The sequence below is a fragment of the Xiphophorus maculatus genome, chromosome 1, assembly GCF_002775205.1.
Source record: "Xiphophorus maculatus strain JP 163 A chromosome 1, X_maculatus-5.0-male, whole genome shotgun sequence".
NCBI classification, from domain to species: domain Eukaryota; kingdom Metazoa; phylum Chordata; class Actinopteri; order Cyprinodontiformes; family Poeciliidae; genus Xiphophorus; species Xiphophorus maculatus.
The window spans coordinates 12,040,300-12,057,538 of NC_036443.1; the positions used below are offsets into that span (position 1 = coordinate 12,040,300).

The following is a 17,239-nucleotide window of genomic DNA, read 5'->3' on the forward strand; positions in this document are numbered from 1 at the left end:
TTATAAAACAATTTTATCAGTCAGTATGATCCCCAAAGTTTTGAGGAACATTTCTGAAACTTTGTTGAATATAAGCAAATACGAACTAAGTTCACTTTGAAGACAGATCAGGTACAACCTGCAGCAAGAAATGTGTACTCAGTAAAGTGGCTGGTAGATCTATGTACATCCTTTTATTCACAAGCTGATATAATGAAATTGAAAAAAATATGCTTTGGCTTGTAGAAATAACTTTATTTTTGAGTTCACATTTTCTTCATATTTTTGTGTCCTGTTTGTTAAAAATGCAATATTTGGACTGTAGAAAATTGCACATCGTGCATATTAATGATCTAATTTCAAATGTTCAGGAAGGTCAAAGAAAAGGGATGAAAAGGAAGGGAAAGAGGAACATTTGTGGCAATACAAACACACATTCTGTATAAAAATACAAAAATGTTAACATTTTTATTTATTTCTTTTTTACTTTACTGAAAACCTGTTATGACCCTTCTTTTTCCAAGACATTATAAAGTTGTAAAAAAAAAAAAAGTTTAATATAGGCCGGTTGGTATAAAAGCAATATTGTCAATGTCAAAATTAAACGACTATAATATAATATAGCTCATTTTTTCCTTTTACAATATGTACATAACCATATGTGACATCCCACCTATGTTTACACCAGAAATATCCACTTTATTTAAAACAAAACATGGACAAAAACTCTCCCAACAGTAAAACAGTTAATACCTGAGTATAATTTATTCTACCATGTTCTGTCAATCAGACTAGGTCTAAAGTAGTACAAGCAGAAATGAAAATGTTTTCGTCCCAGGAACTGACGGAGACTGTTTGATGGTGGATCCTGGCTTTACGCCGTGGTAGTGCTGGGTCCGCTGGGTCCGCTGGGCTCACTGATGGAATCCCGGTACCTGGCTCCGGCATATTCTCCGATAAATGAGCCATCCTCGCTGAATTCTCCGTCTCCATCGGAGTAATCGGCCAAACTATCTCTGCTGATTCTGTCCTCAATCGTGTCGTCTGTGGAACCCAAGATAGGTTTCTTCAGTCGTTTTTCGTCGCTGCCACTGTCATCGGTAACAAAAGAAGGCGGGTCGGGGTCAGTGTCGCATTGAAAAAGTCAGAACATCTCAAATCAAGCATATAATGACAAAAAAAATAAAAAATCTCCTGTTTTTGACATAATCTTAGGCACTATTCTTATTTATTGGCACCTTTGCTAACAATTTGAAGAACAAAAGTTCTTAGAATAAATTAATCTTTTATGACAATAGTGTAAATCTCAATTTAAATGCATTTTAATTAATGCATTTAAATTTAAATTGCACAGTGGGAAAAAAAATGTAAAGAATCCTGTATAATAAGTGACATAACTAACAACTCCAACAAAAGGAAAAAAAGAAAAGAAAAAGCTAACAAAGTATTATCAGCAGTGGTGTCAATCTGTGTATCAATGACGATTTTGGTCAAAAACTTTTAAAGAGCTGAATAAATGTACTCAAATTAAAGGTTGAATAAGAAAATGATTCAATGTGAGATTATGCCACAGCAAACTTATGTTAAGCCTTTTCACACATCTCTACCAGGGGTTTCATTAAATATGGAAACTAGACGGAGAAACCCAAGAAAACATTTTGCATTAGCAGCACCGAATGCGAAGCCACACCAGCCCACTAACGAACAACAAAATACAGTATATAACTACATGCAGAAGGCGGAGGAAGACGCACAGCAGGAAGGAAAGCACGCAGGGGGGCAGGGAGAGCTCTCTACAATCACTTCACTAATTGCTAATTGCCAAAGCTCCAAGACCAAAGGCAATTTCAAATCTCTTTAGAGTCAGCGATGGAAACTGCCAGACTGCAGTGAGAAAGATGCCAAGTGGAAGGTTTGTGTCTGTGGTGGAGGAGAAGACGACTGAGTTAGTGGAAGGCAGAAGAGGTGGGGGGGCAGAAGAAGTGGTGCGTATGCAATCCCAGACAAACAGCCTGTCATTCCTGGTATTCCCGGGGGCTCGTGCGCGAACCGAGGAGATTAGATGCCAATTTAACGCAGGGCGAGTGGCCGACTCACAGGTGTTTGTCTTTAAAACACAGGGTCACCTCAAGCCACTGACATTCTTCCTTCTTTGCCTAAACTATCAATTTTAGTAACACCTCTCTTCCACTTTGATTTTGTATTCACAACACAAAGCCCTGACGCTCACAAAATCTCCGGTGTTTCATACATGATAGTGCTTACTGAAGCATATTGTGGTTGACACCTGAGTCGAAGAGAAGCACAAAATTGCGAGCGGGGATTCAAGCACAAGAGCCGAGCCGAAGACAAAGATTATACTTTGAGTCTCCTTCACAGTGACTTTTAATAACCAATCTTATCTCGGTCACTTTGCGAAGCCGTTTATGATGCAAGCCACATAAGGTCCACATTACAACCTTCTTTTTCCCAGGCTTTTCCTTATCGAACCTTCTTTCTCTGACGTCTCCAGAGCGCTGAAGATAAGTGGCTGTTATCTAAGAGCGAAGAAATGCCACTGCCGCAGCCGCCCGCCCACAGTGACTTTGAATACTGCGATAAAATGGGGCTGAGAGCAGTTGAGCCCCAGCTTACTCAGAGCCTCTATTTGGTGTATCCTGCTCCTGTTTCAGTACAAAAGTTGTTTCACAAACAGCAAAAAGGGAGGCACCAGATTAACATCGCCAGACATAAAGTAATCCTTTATGTCTTGCCTGTGATAAATATCGACCCGATTTGGATTCATGGAGACGTTCAGATGCATTTTCTTTGTCTTGCGTTTAAATTTTTTTGATTAAAGTTGTACATAGAAAGCATCAAGAAAAACATTTCTGCACATGTGCTACTTTTTTTCCTCCACCTAATTGCACATTAAGTAGAAAAACATTTATTCAAAGGTGAGGGTAAAAAAACAAAAATTATATGAGTCGAATAACCTGGCACAACCGTGACACCTGCTGTTCTCGCAGAGGACGGAGGGACAAAAGGCATAGATGGCGGTCTCAAAAGAGAAAGCATCAGAAGCATAATTACCACTTGTCAGCTCCCCCAGACACATGGGATACCAGTGGGTGGTCTATTGCCTTCAGAGATTCAAAGGGCATACGAGAGCCCTGAAACTAGCTCTGAAGGCAGCCAAACAACATCACAGAAAAGCTAAGGGCACTCTGGGGGGACGGGACTGCAAACAGCCTCATGAAACCAACCATGAGGAGCATTCCAAACAGTTAGAAAATTTTAGTTAGAAAAAGTTGCAAACATCTGCACACAGTCACGAACAAATGCTGTTCAACAAAATGCTTTTGTGTGTTGAGCGTGTAGAGGCTCGTTTTCGTGCAATATCACACTTCGAGATTATTATTATTGTTTTCGCATTTAAAATTGCTTATTAATGCAAGTTTATTTACAGTATGAAAGTGTTATCTTATTTCAATATTAGTAAGGCACTAGGCATTTTATTGATTTTGAATCAGGTAAATTTAGTCACATTTGTTCTCATCCAATTCTGAACAACTTCTCATGAATGCTATTGTGAACAAGAGTGTGAGCTAAAAAAAAAAAAAACATCAGTCAAAATCATATTAGCGTCTCCTAACATATGGGTTTTGAGCACAGTGAAAAAGTGATTAAGAAGTCTGACTCATTTCAGATGATTCTCCATAAGTTCCTGGTATTAATTTGCTCTGGTCTCAATCAGCATTTGCAGGTGCACATGCTAATTTGCACTCAGGGGGTTCTGAGAGTTGAGGCAAACTTGCTTTTATTAGAAACACATTTGCAGTCCACAAAATTGAGAATGTATTGCTTCTAACTGAGAGCCAAAACTCTTCAGCAGAATAAAAAATAGGCAGATTTTACCCCTTAAATCAATCATTCTTGACACATGACAGTGGATTAAATGTGATACACAAAGAGTACTAACAGTTTTCACCAACTGTGTTTTTTTCCGGAAGTGAGACAATTATTGCTCTGGGTAGTCAAACTGAACTAACTCAGTGTCAGTTAGCCAGATACCGAGTTAGTATCAGACTAAATATTTAAAAAGATTTATTTTAAAATATTTTCTCCTTATGCATGTATTGAACTCAGACAGACTGATAGACACTTTTTTAACATTGTTTTGTCATCTTTTGAGAAATGCATTTTTTATTTCAGAAGCAAACGCTTAGGTAAAATAAAAATTTCACATCTATACATGTTAGTGGTATGAATGCCTTTGAGCTTGACTGCATCTATACTGAAGCTATTCTGTGATTTTAAGTTAATACCATCCTGTGCAAAAACTATATTGAAATAGTATGAATAATAATAAATAAATAAATAAATAAAGGCAGTTTTCATATTCTCTAATAGAAATGTGGAGTTATTATCTTTTTTATACCTTCTGATCAAACAGATCTGGTTTGCAATGTTTGAATTATCGCAGTAATCTTTTCAACTACTAAAAAAATAAAATGTGTATTAAATGAGCTTAATCTATTTTAAAAAATCAGTTTCTGTCAAATGACATACATATTTCATATACCAGTAGCAGAAACAATTTGACTAATTGTTTAAGGACAGCTGCACAACTGTAAGCTCATTTAAAAATGTAAAATATGCCCCCACATTGAGCCACCGGTACAAGGAGCTTTTAAAAATTAACTAATTGGAAAAACTAACTTACACTGAACAGGATGACAATGAAGGATTTATCAAGATATGGAAACCAATAGTGGACACAATCGACCCCACATGCCTGAATTTATGACATGGTGCTTTTGTTTTATGTCTGATTAATTTTGCTGTGTGTTTACCTGTTTGGTTGAAATTGTTCATGTTATAAGGGGAAAAAAGAAAAAGAAAAGTCAGTGTTTCTATATATATGCTGTAACTAAGAACCTTGAAAAATTGCCAAATACACACACACACACACACGCCTACTAACATTAAAATAGCCTACAAGCATTACGCAGGTCACAAAGTCTGAAAAGCATGAACACGCACACAACCCAAATCTAACTACTGAGTGAAAACACATAATTCCAGCTAAAAGGGAACAAAGCTTAAGCTGAGGGTTATCCACTACTCTTAAGCACACTTTGTGATTACCTAGCCCATTAAATGATGCGTGCACTGGCTTTCAGGTTGATCCTGGTAAACGTCATGAGTGTGAGGTTTGCTTTTAGGACGGGAAGGGGAAAAGAGCATATCTGTAATTTGTGAGTACTTCTTTATCATATTCACATTTGAGGTTATTTAAAGCTGCCAACTGTTGCCAGAACATAAAGCAATATCAATGAGATTAATTAACTTCATGAAGCTCACCTGTATTCATAGGCGTCGTCATTCATTGCCTGTGACTCCGCATCAGGAAAGAGATCTTCCTTCTCTTTTACTGAAAGAGGGAAGGAAAACAGACATTTGCTGTTTCACTTTTAGAATTGGAGTGAATGATGTTCATAATTAGTGCTACACACATACAAGATACTCTAAAATGTATGCAGAACATTGTGCATTTTTAACATTTTGCTAAGAGAAACAAAATAAATGTAGTACTTGGGTTACACTTGGAGTCAGACCAGACATGTTTGTAACTGTTCAAAGATCTATTGACACGTGTCCACATTACATCAAGTCAACATGTAGAGCATCTCTTTAGCATGTGTGCACCACGTGTTGTCTGCCCCTTGGGTAAACACCCTCTGAAAATAACAGTTGCTTTTGAGGCAGACAAAAGAAGGGATTTTTGTGAAAAGAGCTAGATGGACAAAGGGGCAAACCAACGAAGCTGATGAAATATTCAGTGCTTCTTGTCAAACACTACTTCAGGCAAAGAAGCATAGTGGCGGTAGTGGGGAAGAAGTAGGGAACGAAGGTTGGAATGTGAAAGAGACAGTTTACAGGGACAAAACGCTGTGAGATGGAAACTGGCTTTGATACAGAGCAGGAAAAAGGGTACAAGGAAAGAGCCACAGAAGATTGCATAGGTGAGGGTTAGGGAGTAGGGGAACAAAGACTGCTCATTCTCACTTCCCATGCTGGACAAAAAATGCAATCATTTTTGTCAAGCAGAACTAACAAGGATCGTGCAAACTTCCAGTGTTCAATTTACAAGTAAATTACGGCAGATGCATGTAGATGATCCTGGGCTTGGAACTGGTGGGTCAAAGGGTGACACACTAACAGTGCCTTGTAAATGCATTGAAATCTCTTGATTTTTAAAAATTTTATCACCTAACAACTACAAACATCTGTATATTTTTGTGTTATTTACTACTACTCGATAATTGTTGAGTGGAGGAAAATGGCATGTGTTTTAAATGTTTTAATAATAAAATCAGAAAAGTGTAATTTTTCTAACTCTTGCCACATACGCTGAACTAGAGTAAGGCTATTATTTATTTCCTGCTTTAAACTTCTTCATCACTTTACAGAACATATTGAGATTAAATTACAAACAGACTGACTAGGTCACTTCTTAAGGCAACTGGTTGCACTATGAACAAATAGAAGGAAATGAATATCAATGCCACACCTTTGAAATGTTTTTATAAAGTATTTTGAAAACAATTTAATATTTTTTTTTCTATTTCATAATTTTGGAAGTTTGTGGTAGTAAAGTGACAAAAGGTAAAATAAAAAAATAAATTTAAAAAAACAAAAACACCTTCAATGGCATGTTAATACTTTTCCAGGGCACAGAATAGCAAGAATTTCCAAACAGGGCTGGAGAAGGACTGAACAACTCCCTAAAGCAGACTGGAATTTCTTTCTGCAGAATTTTTGATTTACTTTCCTGAGCAAAATGATGAGGGGATCCTTTTCTGATCAAGGGTAACTGACCTTGATCAGTTGCATACCTGCATATTTGCCACCCTTGGTTTTCATCACAAAGCACACGATCACTGCCAGAAGCGTGAGTAATGCCACCGCACACAGAGTCCCGATGAGCCAGCGCTGAGTTGAAGTGCTGGCTTCCGTTCCAACTTTTTCTGCTAGCAAAAAGAACAAAGAGATACAAAGATCAACAATCTTTCGATCCCACTGATTTGTCTGAATAATTCTCAAACAACTTTATCTTTAAGCATAAGTGTGGCTCACTTGGGTTTGCGAGGATACTTTCACACTGCATTAAACTCACATTCCCTTCCTCTATATTATGCTGTCACTTCTGATAGAATATTAAGCAGTAAAAAGGCAAAACAAACACGTATGCCTGAACAAAATCAACCACCGCATTACATTCCCTGGAGTCAATGAGCCACAGAGTCAGTTTGCCATTTAAGTGCAGAAAGCATCTGATCTACTGACAACTTTTTTTGTAATTAAACAGTTCATACTGCTGCAAAATACTCCTCTTTAATCTGCCTGTGATTATTTATGAATCTCCCACCAATCCACCGATATCCTATGGACATGTGAGCTTTCATATATGAAGCAGCGATCACGAAACCACAGGAAATGTGGAGTGAAATGCAACTAGGGAAATGGTGACCACTAGGAATAAAATATACTAAATGTCAGATATCTTCCTTTCTAAAAAAACTGAGGCATGTGAGGCATTGACTTGAATTAGATATCTAATTCAGGAAGGAGGTGGTCACCTCATTATTTGTGTCTCTAGTAGTCAAATATCTTTCTGTTTTAACTTGTAGAAAGTATTTTGTGTAATATATACATGCTGAGAAATAAACATGTACTCCTTTGATTTGCAGCTGAGTCTCGATTTAAAATGTTTTGTGAAAGAGGCTAATAATGCTTCTTTGTATTCCTCCCCTCTCCTTTGTCACTTGTTTTTAATGCCATCCTGGGTGGAAGTCTTTGTCAACAATGACTCCGCCTTAGTTTAAATATACCTAGACACATTTGGAAATAGCTATGGAAAGGAGTAAAGTCAAAACATATACATATATTTAGTTGCTAAGTATACCTACATATGATATGCCATAAGCCTCCTATCAATGTTTACCAAAGGCTGGGACAGGAAAAGTAGCTTACAGTTATTCACATAAGCCAAATAAAGCTGCGAGTCGCCCTGCTTTTCTCGAGCAGACCAGCTGATTTTGGCAAAGGTGTCACTCACATAAGAGCTTATGTTGAACAGTGCCGAAACTGATAAAGCAAAGAAACAGGAGGAGGAATGGAAACGAGACAGGCGCAGAGAAAAGGAGAGAGATGGCAGGAAAAGAGGATTAGCGGAGAAAAACAGGATCCCCCATAGCTTGAAACCAGGGCTTCTCGCAGAAACCCTTCAAGAAGACAGTTCAAAAGCTAAGTCTAGCCCTCAAACGTAATTGAGAAAAGATGGATTTGCACTCATGAAGAGCAGATTTACAGATCAGAAGAGTGCATCGCATCTGGTCTTCACCCTGCATTTCCTGACACAGCTCACCAAGGACAGATATGAGATCAGGTTGAAATTACTCTGTGTCTATCAAAAAGGCAATCATATGAACATCGGTGGGAGATTGCAAGTTTTCTGACTATCAGAAAACGAGTAAAATTGTTCACAATAGATCACTGCAATGGAAATGAAGCCTCAAATTGGGGCCTGCCATGCAAAGCAATGGCAGGAACCTATTGCTATTGTCGGAGAAAGTGTTTCTTTATTGGGGCCTGCCATGCAAAGCAATGGCAGGAACCTATTACTATTGTCGGAGAGAAGCGTCTCTTTAATTGGGGCCTGCCATGCAAAGCAATGGCAGGAACCTATTACTCTACACCCAACAAGCGTCTCTTTATTATTATAGTTCTTTATTTAACCGTTAATGCGGCTCATACCGCTGGGTGCACACCTACAAATGAGGTATCAAAACGTGCAGAAAATTCACGCCATTGTTGCTATTACTTTTGGTGGGATTTGGGCTTAACGTGGCGACATAATTCGCAAAAAACTACGAAAAAAACCCCATTATAAGTCAATGGGAAAAATCCTGGAAATACCCTATTTTTGAGGATTTTCTGTGTCGTCACTAATTCACGTAGAAATGCCATTCAAATTTCATTTTGTAGATACGTCTGTGATCTCTTCGAAAGTGAAGACGGCTCGTCGATAACAGTTACGGTTTGTCCACAATTTGCCTCTAAGCGACCCAAAGTTTCTCATTTTTCCTAAAGTTAGAGTGCTTCTCTCGCTGATTAGAGTGAGAGATCAAGACAACTTTTTCAACCCAAATCATTTTTGAAATCGCCATCACGCCCACAAATATCGCACGATTAGTATCAAAATCGGTCCTGACATTGATACGCCTGTCTGCTCCGGTAAAATGTTTTCGAAATTTATCTAGATCGTACGGTTTTCTGTCACGGTGCTTCAGAGCAAAGTCATGCGACAGGATTTTCTGAGGCTGTCTGAGGCTCTCTCCCATGTATTTGAATAGAATTTCAGATCTGGGCACAACATTTCTTTCTCTCATCGCTGTAAATGTTCTGAGTGAGGTACAGATATGAATCTCGGGACTATCGCAGAAGACACATTGACCTGTCATACGCTTCAAACGCTTTTCGAATATGTATTACGGTTCCCGACCAGGAAGGATTTGTTTCCAATGCTTTTTGTCAGTAAAACGTGTTTGCTCAAACACACAATTGTGTGTTTGACAGCTCAGAGCTCAGAGCTCACACCCTGCTGAGACCATTATTTGCCATAGCAACGGATCTCAAGAGGCTATTGGCTGCTGGTTTGGACTACAGATACGCATCATTGTAGTTCTATCTATAGTGGAACCCTCAGTTGAAACAGATCAGGACTGAACTGGCCTTTAGAACTATTTGCTGCTATGGGCTGTATATAACTGATTTAACTCAGGAACTGTTACACATGGTATTAGTTTGGAACTTTAAAATTAAGCATAATAATAATTTCAAAATAAAAGCCTTGAATATTTTTACATCAGGTAATTGCTGTTTTTGGCTTTATTTGACTTTTTCATCCAAAGCACTGTTACACATGGTATTAGTTTGGCCCTTTGAAATGAAGCTTAACAAAAATTTCAAAATAAAAGCTTTGAATATTTTTACATCATGTAATTGCTCTTTTTGGCTTTATATGACTTTTTCATCCAAAGCACTGTTACACATGGGATTAGTTCGGAACTTTAAAATGGAGCATAATAATAATTTCAAAATAAAAGCCTTGCATATTTTTACATCAGGTAATTGCGCTTTTTGGCTTTATGTGACTTTTTTATCCAAAGCACTGTTACACATGGGATTCGTTCAGAACTTTAAAATGGAGCATACTGAAAATTTCAAAATAAAAGCCTTGAGAATTCTTACATGAGATTATTGCTGTTTTGAGCACTATATAACTGATTTTATCCAATGACTGTTATTCATGGTATTAGTTTGGCCCTTTGAAATGAAGCATAGTGAAAATTTCAAAATAAAAGCCTTGAATATTTTTTAAATGAAGTAATTGCTCATTTTGGCTTTATTTGACTTTTTCATCCAAAGCACTGTTACACATGGTATTAGTTTGGCCCTTTTGAAATGAAGCATAATGAAAATTCCAAAATAAAAGCCTTGAATATTTTTACATCAGCTACTTGTGTTTTGAGCATTATATAACTATTTTAACCCAAGGACTATTACGCATGGGATTAGTTTGGCCCTTTGAAATGAAGCATACTGAAACTTCCAAAATAAAAGCCTTGACAACATTTTAAATCGTACCGAATGGTGAACGTCCACCTTACTAACGTTCTTGTGGTTCTCTGCGTGCCATTGATCACGTTGCGCCGTCCTTTAGCGTCGATGCCGATTTGTAGCGTGACGACGCCGGGCCCGAACCCGACGGGCGCGCCTTGGCAGGCCCCGGCTAAATTTCTTCAGAAATTTTGGTTTTCTAGTATTATTATTATTATTATTATAGAACTTTATTTTTCTTCCGTAACCGTTAATGCGGCTCATACCGCTGGGTGCACACCTACAAATGAGGTATCAAAACGTGCAGAAAATTCACGCCATTGGAGCTATTACTTCTGGTGGGATTTGGGCTTAACGTGGCGACATAATTCGCAAAAAACTACGAAAAAAACCCCATTATAACTCAATGGGAAAAATCCTAGAAATACCCTATTTTTGAGGATTTGCTGTGTCGTCACAAATTCACCTAGAAATGCCATTCAAATTTCATTTTGTAGATACGTCTGTGATCTCTTCGAAAGTGAAGACGGCTCATCGATACCAGTTACGGTTTGTCCACAATTTGCCTCTAAGCGACCCAAACTTTCTCATTTTTGCTGAAATTACAGTGACAGCCCATCTCGGTTCATATCTGGGCACAACATTTCTTTCTCTCATCGCTGTAAATGCTCTGAGTGAGGTACAGATATGAATCTCGGGACTATCGCAGAAGACACATTGAACTGTCATACGCTCGAAACGCTTTTCGAATATGTATTACGGTTCCCGAACAAGAAGGATTTGTTTCCAATGCTTTTTTTCAGTAAAGTGTGTTTGCTCAAACACACTTGTGTGTTTGAGAGCTCACAGCTCAGAGCTCACACCTGCTGAGACCATTATTTGCCATAGCAACGGAACTCAAGAGGCTATTGGCTGCTGGTTAGGACTACGAATACGCATCACTGTAGTTCTATCTATCCTCAGTTGAAACAGATCAGGACTGAGAACTGGCCTTTAGAACTACTGCTGCTATGGGCTGTATATAACTGATTTAACTCAGTAACTGTTACACATGGGATTAGTTTGGAACTTTAAAATGGAGCATAATAATAATTTCAAAATAAAAGCCTTGAATAATTTTACATCAGGTAATTGCTGTTTTTGGCCTTATTTGACGTTTTCATCCAAAGCAATGTTACACATGGGATTACTTTGGAACTTTAAAATGGAGAATAATAATTTCAAAATAAAAGCCTTGAATATTTTCACATCAGGTAATTGCTTTTTTTGGCCGTATATGACTTTTTCATCCAAAGCAATGTTACACATGGGATTAGTTTGGAACTTTAAAATGGAGAATAATAATTTCAAAATAAAAGCCTTGAATATTTTTACATCAGGTAATTGCTGTTTTTGGCTTTATTTGACGTTTTCATCCAAATCACTGTTACACATGGGATTACTTTGGAACTTTAAAATGGAGAATAATAATAATTTCAAAATAAAAGCCTTGAATATTTTTACATCAGGTCATTGCTTTTTTGGCCGTATATGACTTTTTCATCCAAAGCAATGTTACACATGGGATTAGTTTGGAACTTTAAAATGGAGAATAATAATAATTTCAAAATAAAAGCCTTGAATATTTTTACATCAGGTAATTGCTGTTTTTGGCTTTATATGACTTTTTCATCCAAAGCACTGTTACACATGGGATTAGTTTGGAACTTTAAAATGGAGCATAATAATAATTTCAAAATAAAAGCCTTGAATATTTTTACATCAGGTAATTGCTCTTTTTGGCTTTATTTGACTTTTTCATCCAAAGCACTGTTACACGTGGTATTAGTTTGGCCCTCTGAAATGAAGCATACTGAAAATTTCAAAATAAAAGCCTTGAATAATTTTACATGACGTAATTGCTCTTTTTGGCTTTATTTGACTTTTTCATCCAAAGCACTGTTACACGTGGTATTAGTTTGGCCCTTTGAAATGAAGCTTAACAAAAATTTCAAAATAAAAGCCTTGAATATTTTTACATCAGCTACTTGTGTTTTGAGCATTATATAACTATTTTAACCCAAGGACTATTACGCATGGGATTAGTTTGGCCCTTTGAAATGAAGTTTAACAAAACTTCCAAAATAAAAGCCTGGACAACATTTTAAATCGTACCGAACGGTGCACGTCCGCCTCGCTTAACGTTCTTGCGGTTCTCCGCGTGCCACTGCTTACATCGCGGCGTTCTTTGGCGTCGACGCCGATTTGTGGCGCGACGACGCCGGGCCCGAACCCCACGGCCGCGCCTTGGCAGGCCCCGGCTAAATTTCTTCCGAAATTTTCTAGTTGGGGCCTGCCATGCAAAGCAATGGCAGGAACCTATTACTATTGTCGGAGAGAAGCGTCTCTTTAATATTATTATTATTATTATAGAACTTTATTTTTCTTCCGTAACCGTTAATGCGGCTCATACCGCTGGGTGCACACCTACAAATGAGGTATCAAAACGTGCAGAAAATTCACGCCATTGGAGCTATTATTTTTGGTGGGATTTGGGCTTAACGTGGCGACATAATTCGCAAAAAACTGCGAAAAAAACCCCATTATAACTCAATGGGAAAAATCCTAGAAATACCCTATTTTTGAGGATTTGCTGTGTCGTCACAAATTCACCTAGAAATGCCATTCAAATTTCATTTTGTAGATACGTCTGTGATCTCTTCGAAAGTGAAGACGGCTCGTCGATACCAGTTACGGTTTGTCCACAATTTGCCTCTAAGCGACCCAAACTTTCTCATTTTTGCTGAAATTACAGTGACAGCCCATCTCGGTTCATATCTGGGCACAACATTTCTTTCTCTCATCGCTGTAAATGCTCTGAGTGAGGTACAGATATGAATCTCGGGACTATCGCAGAAGACACATTGAACTGTCATACGCTCGAAACGCTTTTCGAATATGTATTACGGTTCCCGAACAAGAAGGATTTGTTTCCAATGCTTTTTTTCAGTAAAGTGTGTTTGCTCAAACACACTTGTGTGTTTGAGAGCTCACAGCTCAGAGCTCACACCTGCTGAGACCATTATTTGCCATAGCAACGGAACTCAAGAGGCTATTGGCTGCTGGTTAGGACTACGAATACGCATCACTGTAGTTCTATCTATCCTCAGTTGAAACAGATCAGGACTGAGAACTGGCCTTTAGAACTACTGCTGCTATGGGCTGTATATAACTGATTTAACTCAGTAACTGTTACACATGGGATTAGTTTGGAACTTTAAAATGGAGCATAATAATAATTTCAAAATAAAAGCCTTGAATATTTTTACATCAGGTAATTGCTGTTTTTGGCTTTATTTGACGTTTTCATCCAAAGCACTGTTACACATGGGATTACTTTGGAACTTTAAAATGGAGAATAATAATTTCAAAATAAAAGCCTTGAATATTTTCACATCAGGTAATTGCTTTTTTTGGCCGTATATGACTTTTTCATCCAAAGCAATGTTACACATGGGATTAGTTTGGAACTTTAAAATGGAGAATAATATTTTCAAAATAAAAGCCTTGAATATTTTTACATCAGGTAATTGCTGTTTTTGGCTTTATTTGACGTTTTCATCCAAAGCACTGTTACACATGGGATTACTTTGGAACTTTAAAATGGAGAATAATAATAATTTCAAAATAAAAGCCTTGAATATTTTTACATCAGGTAATTGCTTTTTTTGGCCGTATATGACTTTTTCATCCAAAGCAATGTTACACATGGGATTAGTTTGGAACTTTAAAATGGAGAATAATAATTTCAAAATAAAAGCCTTGAATATTTTTACATCAGGTAATTGCTGTTTTTGGCTTTATTTGACGTTTTCATCCAAAGCACTGTTACACATGGGATTACTTTGGAACTTTAAAATGGAGAATAATAATAATTTCAAAATAAAAGCCTTGAATATTTTTACATCAGGTAATTGCTGTTTTTGGCTTTATATGACTTATTCATCCAAAGCACTGTTACACATGGGATTAGTTTGGAACTTTAAAATGGAGCATAATAATTTCAAAATAAAAGCCTTGAATATTTTTACATCAGGTAATTGCTGTTTTTGGCTTTATTTGACTTTTTCATCCAAAGCACTGTTACACGTGGTATTAGTTTGGCCCTTTGAAATGAAGCATACTGAAAATTTCAAAATAAAAGCCTTGAATAATTTTACATGACGTAATTGCTCTTTTTGGCTTTATTTGACTTTTTCATCCAAAGCACTGTTACACATGGTATTAGTTCAGAACTTTATAATGAAGCATACTAAAAATTTCAAAATAAAAGCCTTGAATATTTTTACATGACGTAATTGCTCTTTTTGACTTTATTTGACTTTTTCATCCAAAGCACTCTTACACGTGGTATTAGTTCAGAACTTTAAAATGAAGCATACTGAAATTTCAAAATAAAAGCCTCAACATGCCCCTGAGGTTAGTGCACCGCCGCAGGCAGTGCAATAATATTATTCTGCATTATCTGTTTCTCTCAGGTTAGGGAACTGCCTTGCACAGCAAGGCAGTTCATTAGCATTAGCATTTTAGCTTAAATAAGCTATTAGCTATTTATTGGACTTATTAGCCATGTTTAGTATACTGAATGGAGTAAGTCCATTATAGAGAACATCCTAGTGATGTCCCACATGCTAGTGACAGCAATGATGCTAACATTAGCATTTTGCTAACTACTTGCGTTTTCAGCATTATATAACTGATTTAACCCAATGACTGTTATACATGGAATTAGTTTGGACCTTTGAATTGAAGTTTAACAAAAATTCCAAAATAAAAGTCTTGACATATTTTACATCAGATAATTGCTCTTTTGAGCAATAAATAACTGATTTAACCCAATGACTATTACACATGGGATTAGTTTGGAACTTTAAAATGGAGCATAATAATAATTTCAAAATAAAAGCCTTGAATATTTTTACATCATGTAATTGCTCTTTTTGGCTTCATTTGACTTTTTCATCCAAAGCACTGTTACACATGGTATTAGTTTGGCCCTTTGAAATGAAGCATACAGAAAATTTCAAAATCAAAGCCTTGAATATTTTTACATGACGTAATTGCTCTTTTTGGCTTTATTTGACTTTTTCATCCAAAGCACTCTTACACGTGGTATTAGTTCAGAACTTTAAAATGAAGCATACTGAAAATTTCAAAATAAAAGCCTTGAATACTTTTACATCAGCTACTTGTGTTTTGAGCATTATATAACTATTTTAACCCAAGGACTATTACGCATGGGATTAGTTTGGCCCTTTGAAATGAAGCATACTGAAACTTCCAAAATAAAAGCCTCGACAACATTTTAAATCGTACCGAACGGTGCACGTCCGCCTCGCTTAACGTTCTTGCGGCTCTCCGCGTGCCACTGGTGACGTCGCGGCGTCCTTTGGCGTCGACGCCGATTTGTGGCGCGACGACGCCGGGCCCGAACCCCACGGACGCGCCTCGGCAGGCCCCGTCTAAATTTCTTCCGAAATTTTCTAGTTGGGGCCTGCCATGCAAATGGCAGGAACCTATTACTATTGTCGGAGAGAAGTGTCTCTTTATTTATTTTTCTTCCGTAACCGTTAATGCGGCTCATACCGCTGGGTGCACACCTACAAATGAGGTATCAAAACGTGCAGAAAATTCACGCCATGATTGCTATTACTTTTGGTGGGATTTGGGCTTAACGTGGCGACATAATTCGCAAAAAACTACGAAAAAAATCCCATTATAAGTCAATGGGAAAAATCCTAGAAATACCCTATTTTACCCTATTTTTGAGGATTTTCTGTGTCGTCACAAATTCACCTAGAAATGCCATTCAAATTTCATTTTGTAGATACGTCTGTGATCTCTTCGAAAGTGAAGACGGCTCGTCGATACCAGTTACGGTTTGTCCACAATTTGCCTCTAAGCGACCCAAAGTTTCTCATTTTTCTTCAAATTAGAGTGACAGCAGACCTCGGTTCATATCTGGGCACAACATTTCTTTCTCTCATCGCTGTAAATGCTCTGAGTGAGGTACAGATATGAATCTCGGGACTATCGCAGAAGACACATTGAACTGTCATACGCTTAAAACGCTTTTCGAATATGTATTACGGTTCCCGAACAAGAAGGATTTGTTTCCAATGCTTTTTTTCAGTAAAGTGTGTTTGCTCAAACACACTTGTGTGTTTGAGCGCTCAGAGCTCAGAGCTCACACCTGCTGAGACCATTATTTGCCATAGCAACGGATCTCAAGAGGCTATTGGCTGCTGGTTAGGACTACGAATACGCATCACTGTAGTTCTATCTATAGTGGAATACTCAGTTGAAACAGAGGAGGACTGAACTGGCCTTTAGAACTGCTATGGGCTGTATATAACTGATTTAACTCAGTAACTGTTACACATGGGATTAGTTTGGAACTTTAAAATTAAGCATACTGAAAATTTCAAAATAAAAGCCTTGAATATTTTACATGACGTAATTGCTCTTTTTGGCCGTATATGACTTTTTCATCCAAAGCACTGTTACACATGGGATTAGTTCGGAACTTTCAAATGGAGCATAATAATAATTT

The 17,239-nt window shown here is 37.5% G+C and overlaps 1 protein-coding gene across 6 annotated transcripts in view; it reads right to left on the bottom strand.

Annotated features, from left to right (window-relative positions):
- Window positions 1–219: 219 nt before the first annotated feature.
- Window positions 220–17,239, bottom strand: part of LOC102230406 (neural cell adhesion molecule L1-like protein) — an 83,208-nt gene continuing 66,188 nt past the window's right edge. For 4 of the 6 annotated variants that reach the window (XM_023337958.1, XM_014472180.2, XM_023337963.1 and 1 more), the window contains 3 exons: window positions 6,861–6,995; window positions 5,326–5,395; window positions 220–1,070 (listed from right to left, as the gene is read on the bottom strand). In XM_023337958.1, coding sequence (XP_023193726.1) covers window positions 854–1,070; window positions 5,326–5,395; window positions 6,861–6,995 — 422 coding nt within the window. In that variant the 3' untranslated portion in view covers window positions 220–853. Of the gene's footprint in view, window positions 1,071–5,109; window positions 5,180–5,325; window positions 5,396–6,860; window positions 6,996–17,239 lie in introns of all 6 variants that reach the window. The other 2 variants (XM_023337967.1, XM_023337961.1) reach the window with 2 other exon arrangements.